Source organism: Manacus candei, unplaced genomic scaffold, assembly GCF_025592945.1.
Source record: "Manacus candei isolate 608988 ecotype Guabito, Panama unplaced genomic scaffold, ASM2559294v1 h1tg000024l, whole genome shotgun sequence".
Taxonomy (NCBI): Eukaryota; Metazoa; Chordata; class Aves; order Passeriformes; family Pipridae; genus Manacus; species Manacus candei.
This window is the reverse complement of record NW_026138072.1, coordinates 2857131-2865927: the sequence shown is the minus strand read 5'-3', so window position 1 is coordinate 2865927 and position 8797 is coordinate 2857131. Positions and strand designations below refer to the sequence as shown.

At 37.6% G+C, this 8797-nt stretch overlaps 1 protein-coding gene across 1 annotated transcript in view; it reads left to right on the top strand.

The window, feature by feature from the left end:
* MRPS27 (mitochondrial ribosomal protein S27) overlaps positions 1-8797 on the top strand; it is a 38568-nt gene that overhangs the window by 389 nt on the left and 29382 nt on the right. Inside the window, exons 2-4 of the mRNA XM_051788400.1 lie at positions 1700-1777; positions 6326-6396; positions 8304-8362. Of these exons, the coding sequence (XP_051644360.1) occupies positions 1700-1777; positions 6326-6396; positions 8304-8362 (208 nt within the window). The remainder of the gene's footprint in view (positions 1-1699; positions 1778-6325; positions 6397-8303; positions 8363-8797) is intronic.

Below are 8797 nucleotides of genomic sequence, written 5' to 3'. Positions count from 1 at the left end.
GATTTCATAGCTCGACATTTTAGGGCCTGCCCCTTTGGGCCGGGGGAACCCACGCGGAATGGTATGAGAGGCCGCCAAGCCCGTGGCAGTGAGTGCCCAGCACAACCTGGTAACGCCGGTGACAGAAGAGCCGCAAGGCTGATGTCTTGGAAAAGACAAAAATGTGACCCTTGGGAAGAACTGAGCTCAGTAACGTTTGCCTAAAGAGTGGTGGTGATGGGTGACTCCGCTGTGCCTTTTCACACGCGGAGCACGCTTTCCTCCGTTCTGCTTCCTGGATGCCCAGGGTTCAACCACGCCGCCCTTCCTTCCCTCTGGCGCTGAACCGGCGTGAAGAGCTCAGCCCTGACCTCGGCTTACCCGAGCATAGAGCTGTCAGGCGGACAGTTTTGGTATAGAAAATAGTTCTGTAAAGCCTCATGCTTGGTAGTAGCATCCTTTGCGTGAATAAACATACAGTAATTTACCCTAAAAAAAACCCAACCAAAAAATCCCCAGAAACTCACACCAACCTCCCCAGGTCTTCTGTATGTCTCTTTTGTCAACCTAATTAAAAATAGCACTAAAAGAAACCGTACTAACCAAACAAAAATACCTTATTTTCTGTTTGGTGAAGTGATGTAGATACTCTCATATTCTGACTGTGGAATTCTGTGTTCTGGGCCTTTTTGATAGAGGTTTGCAAAGTTGTTCGGAGGTGGACATGTGTGTATAATGGTGTGTCAGAAGGATGAAGAGAAAAATTGTTTCACAACCAAAACTAAACTTTCAGAGGTAGCTGATTTTAAAGCTTTAAGGTAGTTGCTTAGACTTCTGTGTAGTATTGTAATGTCTATTTCTAAAATATTTCATATTTCTTAACATTACTTTCTGCAACCTTCTACATGTATTCCTATATCTTCCTTCAACAAATTTTATCCAGATCTTCCTCATGCATTTTCAAGAACACATCATCTGTGGCTGATGTACAAATTCTTTCAGCTGAAGCATTTTCTGTTTTGTTTCAAAAGCCTAGTACAGCATCTTGAGCAGATTTCAAAGGTGGTACAATGAGTATTTGGAAAAAACTTCCAAAAATGTTTCTGTGAATGGACAATTCACAGGAGATGGAAAAAAAGGAGAATATTAAAAGGGAAGTATTTCCAGATGAGCATCTAACTTTCACTTCCAGTGAGACAGGTCTTTACAGGTAGAAAAAATAACTATCCAGCAACAACAGAAAAGCCTTTTTGTGCATAGCCATGTTTTTTGCTTATGTTTTTTAGCCTACATTTAGCTAATTGATAGCATTTGATAAAAAAGGTCTGTGTGCACAAAGAAACTGCTTTTATTGTTCTTTGGGTCTTTTTCTGCCTTTACAAATTTGTCCTTTTCTTAAATAGAGAGTTCAGGTTTGGAAATATTTGTTTCGTGATGAAAAAAACCTTATAGGGGAAAGCTTTTCTGTTTTAAATATTACAAGAAAATAATAAAAATAAATAAAAATAAGTATAATAATAATTAAATACTAATTAAAATAATAATAATTACAGTGAATCAGAATTGTTACAGTAGTAGTTGCTGACTGCTGTGTTATAAAGACAGCTTAATGCATCCCACTCAGTAAATGGGACAGTAAAAGATAATATCTAATAAAGTGTTACTTTGTTTAGAGTTGTCTAAGCAAACTAGCTTACACAGTATTGTCTTTCTTCATTAGGTAGAAGATCTCTTCTTTCTGCAGCCTATGTGGATAGCTCAAAATGGGAAAAGAGACAAAAAGAGGAGCATAACCTGGGTGAGAAAAGTTTGTTTCTTGTCTCCACTTTATCAAATGATTAGCAAGCTAAACTAATTTTTTACTAGCTCATCATCTGTAAATAAGAAAATGTGTGAAGCAATATGCTTCTACTAAGCTTCTATGTCAAAAGGTGTTCAGCATATTAAAAATTTGTCATAAATATTCAAAGCTATAATGCAGAAACAAGCTAGAATTTGCCCATTTGATTAATATTTGGTTTCTACAAGCTAGCTTTTTTCTTTCACAAAATCCAAAGTGTTATGGCTGTATCCAAGTGTCATTTTCGTTGACATTGTTTTAATTGTGCAGCAGTGCGAAAGAAAAACTTAAGTATTGCAGGACAGTCCTGTTTAAAGACATTTTTTAAAAGGAACATTTTCCTCAGAGTTTTGCAGTTTCTTGTTGAATTACAGATTTTTTGGGGCGGAATGAAACCAAAAGTTTTATTTTCAAGAAACTGTACATTAAACTGTATCTGCATACAGAACTGAGATCTTTAGTGCAAGTTTTATAGCTAAATTATTTGGCTATGTTACATTTGAAATTACGTTCCACCATCTTTTTGGTGACTATGTTAAATAGAAAACATCTTGCAAAACATATTTCCATGCTAAAGATAGATATGCAGTATTTTGTACCACAGGTGTTTGGAGACTCCTTAATGCATAATCCTCGTCTTCTCTTTTTCTTTCCCTGGGCCCCTGAACTGTAGTTGTTACTTACAATGCAGATTATGAGGCTGAAAGAAGAATCAGCAGGTGAAATTCCAGGAGTTGTGTCAGGCAGGAAGCCAGACAAAATGATCAGAATGATGGTTTTTTACGCCCTGGTTTGTTTCTCGTATTTGCATGTGAACATGTAGGGGTTGGGATTGCCAACATGTTATACTGTACCTGGATCAGAAACAATTGGTGGGTCCTCACGGCTGTAGCTAGAATCCTGTGGAGACTGTTTACCCTTTACTGTCAATAGGACTGCTCATGCAGTGTTTTTTGGGCTGGAGCCACAAATTTGTGCCCTGTGATGTATTTGAACCTGTCACCTTCAGGTGAAAATGGGTTATTATTTTGACAAATGTCATAGCCAATAGAAATCCACCATTGAAGAAAACACTGTTGTGCAAGTGCTGGTCCAGTCCATGTTTGGCTTTTCCCAGGCCTGGCAAGATCTTCTGTGACTGTTTGGCAGGCACAGTTCTTGCTGCTCCTCTGCTGATTATCTTGATCCAAAGCAGATGTCTGTTCCATGCTTTTCAAAGAACTGCTTTGCATTTTCATTTTGTGTTCACAGAAAAGAGAAAATAAGTTAACATGGTGTCAGCTTTATTAGCATTTTCAAAGAGGAGACAGCCCTGCAGACGTCTGCTCTGTAGCTGTCAGTTGTATGGTTGCACATATAATCTTGTGTGTGGTAACTGCTGATTATAGCTTGAGTGAATTCCTTGTGCTGAGGAGATGCTCTTTTATTTGTTCTTCAGACATTGTTTCAGAACTGTTATTATGCAAAACTATGTTGTGAGGATACTTTTAAAGGAAAAAAAAGTATTTAAGTATTTTCTTATTTAAAGTCAATTCCATTTCTCTGCTGCAATAATGTGCCATCCCAGACTTGAACTCATTTACTGCATCCATGTAAGATACACTTTATTGTCATCTCTGTAATCTCAGTTTAGCATTCCAGGCAGGAATGAGTTTAGCAAACTTCAGTACTGAAAAATGTGTGGGAAAGAACAAGTCTGTATTTTGTGTACAAAAGGGCATTTGTTCAAAAAGATAGGAATGGAAAATATGTTAATTTGGAATTTACAAGCTGCTTGCTGGTAGGAAGATATCTGCCTAGATGTGGTTTGGACTCCATTTACTAAAAATGTAGTATCAAGGAAACAGAAGGCATGGCTCGGCTTAAATTCTCTATTGCTTCACTTGGTTCATCACTAACAAGAATGAAAGTAAGTCACAGTAAGCACCTTCATGAAAAGAAAAACAATTACCAGAATCCCAGGGGATGGCGTTAGATTCAGAGTGCCTAAAACGGTTCACCTGCAACACCAGGTGGCAGTGCTGCCTTTATAGACTTGAATGACTTCCATTCAAAGCCTTGTTCAGTACAAAGCTATTGTTCTTTCCAGAAGCTGCTAGTTGTGTGGAAGTAGAGAGAAATGTGGAACGTATAAATTGTAAGGTAAAATATTTGCCTTAGCCTTCCTTTATATTTTAATTGGATCTTTAAAATAAATCAAGGCTTTCCTTATATCAAATGGTTAGCCTATGAGTTAGCTCTGCCCATCATTCCCAAGACAAGTAAATTTTGCACCACATTTGTATCTTCTTTCCCTATCACTGGGGATCAGAACACTGTTCTGGATGAACCACTTCTAAGAATACAAGGATATAAACAGAATAAAAGTGACCTTACGTGGTGGTTAAACATGCCACTTACTGTTCTACTTGATGTGGCTACGTTCTGTGCATAGGTACACACTGTGAACCAAACTGATACTGTGATGATTTCCTAGGCCACCAAACTGGTGTTAGAAGTCATAACCACTGACTTGGAAGGTGACGGTCAGTATTTTCTCAGTCATTGTCCTTAATCACCCTATTGCAGGCAGCAAGACACTGAGTTTATGCAACATGTGTCTGTTAAAATGAACGTAGAATTTTGATCTGTCTGTTAAAATACTGATTTGGTTTATATACTAGTGTTAGCGCTCAAGTTTTACTACCAGCAATGACAGGAGATTTGGGCATTCACATGCTTGCATTCTAGTACTTCTGTTAGGTTTTTTTTGATGAAGAAGAAGTTTTAATCTTGATTGTTGAGTAGCAACAATGGAGAAAACTTGATTTACAAAAGGTAGCTGAATTATTTCAAAATGTGAATATGAGAAAAAAAAAGTCTGATTTTAGATGCTCTTCAGAGAAAACAAACCAGTAAAGAATTACTCACTGCAAATTATTCTTATCTAGTAACTACCACAGAAACAGCAGCTTGTATGGAAAAAAACCTGAATTTCCCATTATCTTAATTTGTCTGCTATTCTTTTAGATTTAATCAACTTTCAGTTTATTGTGACTCTTACACTGGAGTTGATTGATAAGTGCTTCATGTTGCTTTCCATACTATAGTTCTGGTGGAGAGTTCCAGCTTTGTAGGCAGCATTAAAGGTCAATGATTAAAATTCTGCGTGTGAACTCTCCCAGAGGATGCTGGTGTATAATGGCTAACAGTCTTGTGATCTTGCATTCATGCCATTGTATTCATTGGGTTTATATTCTGCTTAAGTACTCAGTGGGCTGTTCATCTTCATGAGCACCTAGACAAAAGAAATGCCAAGCTCAGGGCTTGAGTGTGGCCCAAAATGGCCGTAGGGATCACCCAGTTTTCAGAGAGTGATGCGTAACAACTGTAGTTCTGCAATAGATAAATGAACTCCCAATATGTGCAGTTGTCTGTCTCAGGTCCACATTGCTGTGTCCAGCATATCAGATTTTGGAACGAATACTTCTTTCCAACTGTCTTGAAATGGAGATGAAGAATGGTGGATGACAGTTAGCTTGGTACATTTAGGCAAGTACCTAGGCAGTCTTTGTTCTGGATAAGTTGACTTAGTCTTAGTATCCCTTCTCTCTAACTTCTGTCACTACTGGGAAAGCTCCCAACGCCTTTGCCCGTGTGTGTCATCATGGTGTTTGTGACTGCTAGAGAGTTGGATAATATAGAGTCAAATATAGACACTTCTTGTAAGGCTATTCCCACTTAAATTTCTTTACCAATAAAGAAGTCAGTCTGCTTTTTAGTTGTTATCTGGTGTAGCATGGCCTTGGTGGCCCACATCAGCTCAGCATCCTTTGTTGTCATCTTCATTTTCCAGGAACAGTATAAAACTAAAACTCTAAATTAAATTAATTTAACTTCCAATTAAATTCATTAAATGCAGCAATGGCTGGCTACCTGTTCAACAGTCAGAAGTTTCAAGCTGTGTATGGTTGAATTAATATTGTTATATGACTGCTGAAGAGAATGCTATAAAGTTAATAAGGTACTGGCACAGTGCTCAATTTGATTAATAGGATTTCTTTGTATTGCTGTTTGTGACGGAAGAGTTTGTCAGTATGGTACTGCTTGTTTCTGTTTCTCATTGTTTTACTGTAAAATAAAAATCCATGCCAAAAACACTGTCCAGCGTATGCTAGGCTTGAAACCAAGTGGGAATTCTGAGGACATCTGGTCAGTTGTTTTTTTTAGATGAGTTATAGTAGTTATATGAATTTCATCCAGCACATTATAGGGTAGTTTGCTTTTCTCCCCATTTTACTAATAAGTTAGGATCATCATGTTGAGAACCTTTTAATGTATTCTTTTCTGTTAAAGTATTTAACAATAATTGAAAGTACTGTTTTCATACAACTTCAAAATGAGATGTTAAAAAGTAACCAGAATTTGATTTCGTGGACACAGGTTCTATTCAAGGTTATATGATGGCTCTGCAGATTTTCCTGTAATGCCAGTTGATTAAATGTACTCTTTTTCTACTTTCTCCAGCTGACTTGGCCCACTTAATGGACAGAACCTATGAAAGAAAGCTGCCTGTCAGCTCTTTGACAATAGCCCGGGTAAGAAAATAAATCCCAATCATGAAGTCATAGAAATGACCGTGGAATGCTTGTGTAATCAAGTGAGCTGAGAAGGAATAAATGATATCACCTCAGTTGGGAGTTCTGGGATCATAAATGTCTTGCTGTACTGTTAGATGGCTGTATAAAGCCGTTTCATTGTTACTTTAGACTCATTAGTTAGTACCTGGACCGTAGGGTCTTCAGAACAGAATATTTCTTTTTTCTGTAAAATCAGGCCTCACTATTAGTGGGTTGTGTTTTTCCCTAGTATATGTTCCCAACCTTCTTGTGGTTTCTGTCTTTGTGAGAGCTTTAATGCCTCCTCAGGCACTGCATAAGAACCCAGGCTGCTAATGGAATGCAATAAATTAACACCCTACACTGTCTGTCTTCCTCCACTTCCAGACTTCTTTCAGTGAGGCAGAGGTAGACGTATTTTGCTTCTGTAGTTTTCTTTCCTTGCAGCAGACTGAGGCAGAACAAATGCTGACATGGGTTAAGCAAAGTCATTATTTTTACTTGAATTAGTAACCAGTTCCATCCTCTGCATGGGTTAATCTGGAGAGGGGGAGCGAAAGCAAAGATGTGAGCTATGTTTTTAAGTTACCTGTGTAAGAGAGTTTGTATTGAAGGAGAATAAATATGTCACTTGTTTAAAAAAAGGAAAACAAACAAATTTCAGTCTTCAAAATTACCACAAAAAACTGAATTACCACCCTTGTACCTCAGTAATATCATTAATTAGGGTCATTTGCACCACTGACTGAGGAGTCACAGAACCCTTTGTTCAGTTACAAGAGCAAGCATTTTTACAGATCAAACATTCTTGATCATTGCTTCTGAGTCAGGGTCCATGAGAGAAATGAGTGTTCCTCTCCCTTTTATTAAATAGCTTTATTCCTTTCCTGCATCATCCTGCTTTGGGGTACCTTTTTTGTGGAGAAATGGCATTTTCAGATTGTCAAACAGCCCCACTTTCCAATACCTGGAGCTCACAGCAGTTACTTATTTTCTAAAAGGTAGATAAAGGACCCAGGCATGCTATTGCCACACTTTAAAGATGAGACCTATAAATGTACGGCATGCAAGGATAATTAAGAAATGGGAGATCAAATACCAGTCAGCTGAAATTATTATTTTTAGCTTAGGATAAAGACAAGTACTGACCTTGAGAACATGTTTATATATTCTCAGCTAGAGGTATTATGTTGGGAAGACTCTAGTGTTTCGGTGTCTTTATGTTAGTACAAGGTGCAGGAAAACAGGATACACTTCCATAACACAAAGTCTGGGTGAAAACTTGGCTTGTATTTAGTTGATAGCACTAGGAATTTTGTAAGATTGCCTGAAGAAGACAGGGTTGTAAATGAAAGGAAAATTGTGTTTTATAGCATGGGGTTGGATTTTTTTTATACCAGTGTTCATATGCATGGTGAAATACAAAATGCTTTTGCTCTTGTCCTTCAGAATATACAGTAAGAATAGGCACAACAATCAACTTTAGAGAAAAAGATATTTTTTTGAAGAGAATTAAGGTATGTCAAGGCTCACTTAAAACTCTAACAAACAAACCTAAGGACCTGAATGTATTCTTAAAATAAAGGTTGTGATTAAGAGAAAAAATTCAGAAGAGCACCAAAAATACAGGGTACTAAACGCTAGAGACTTAATCCTCAGATGGTCTGCAAGTTTCTCAGAGGTGAGGAAGGGAGTTGTCTCAGTTTAGAAAGATTTGACTTCTAGCAGTCTAGAAGAAACCAGTTAGGAGCAAGCAAAGATGTGAAGAATTCCGGTACTGTCAGACAGCTAAATATGCTGACAAATGTATTTTGTTATTGCATTTTCTTCTAATATGCTTTGTGAATGCTCCGTCTTGAAGCTTTTGTTTCTTGTGTTTTAATCAGTTTGTTGACAACATTTCTTCACGAGAAGAAGTGGATCAAGCTGAATACTACCTTTACAAGTAAGCATCTTTTCTCTCCAGCACGAACTTTGAGTCATACAAGTAAATACCATGAGGTGTTGTCCTTTGAAGAAGACTGACCCTTTACAGCTTACTGGCTTTGGTTTCTCTCTAGCAAAGTATGCTCATCTACTTGTCTTACAACTCACACCTAAGGGCTTTCTTGGTTGTTATGGCTGTCCTCCTCTGGACCTCTGGCATTGATTCCTGTCAGGCATGTTAGTTTGAACTACTGAACAGCCAATGCAACCTCCAGCTCTGGTTTACATTAGAAATTATAAGGAATTATGTTTGTTCACAGCTTTTCCTTCTGATAGTTTTTTATTACTAAGTCATTATTTATCTAAATTGCTATATGCATATTTGTGTGTGTGTGTATAGGACTCAATGAAGCTTGTTTCCTTGGAACTAGCAAAAATGAAAATGGACATCCTA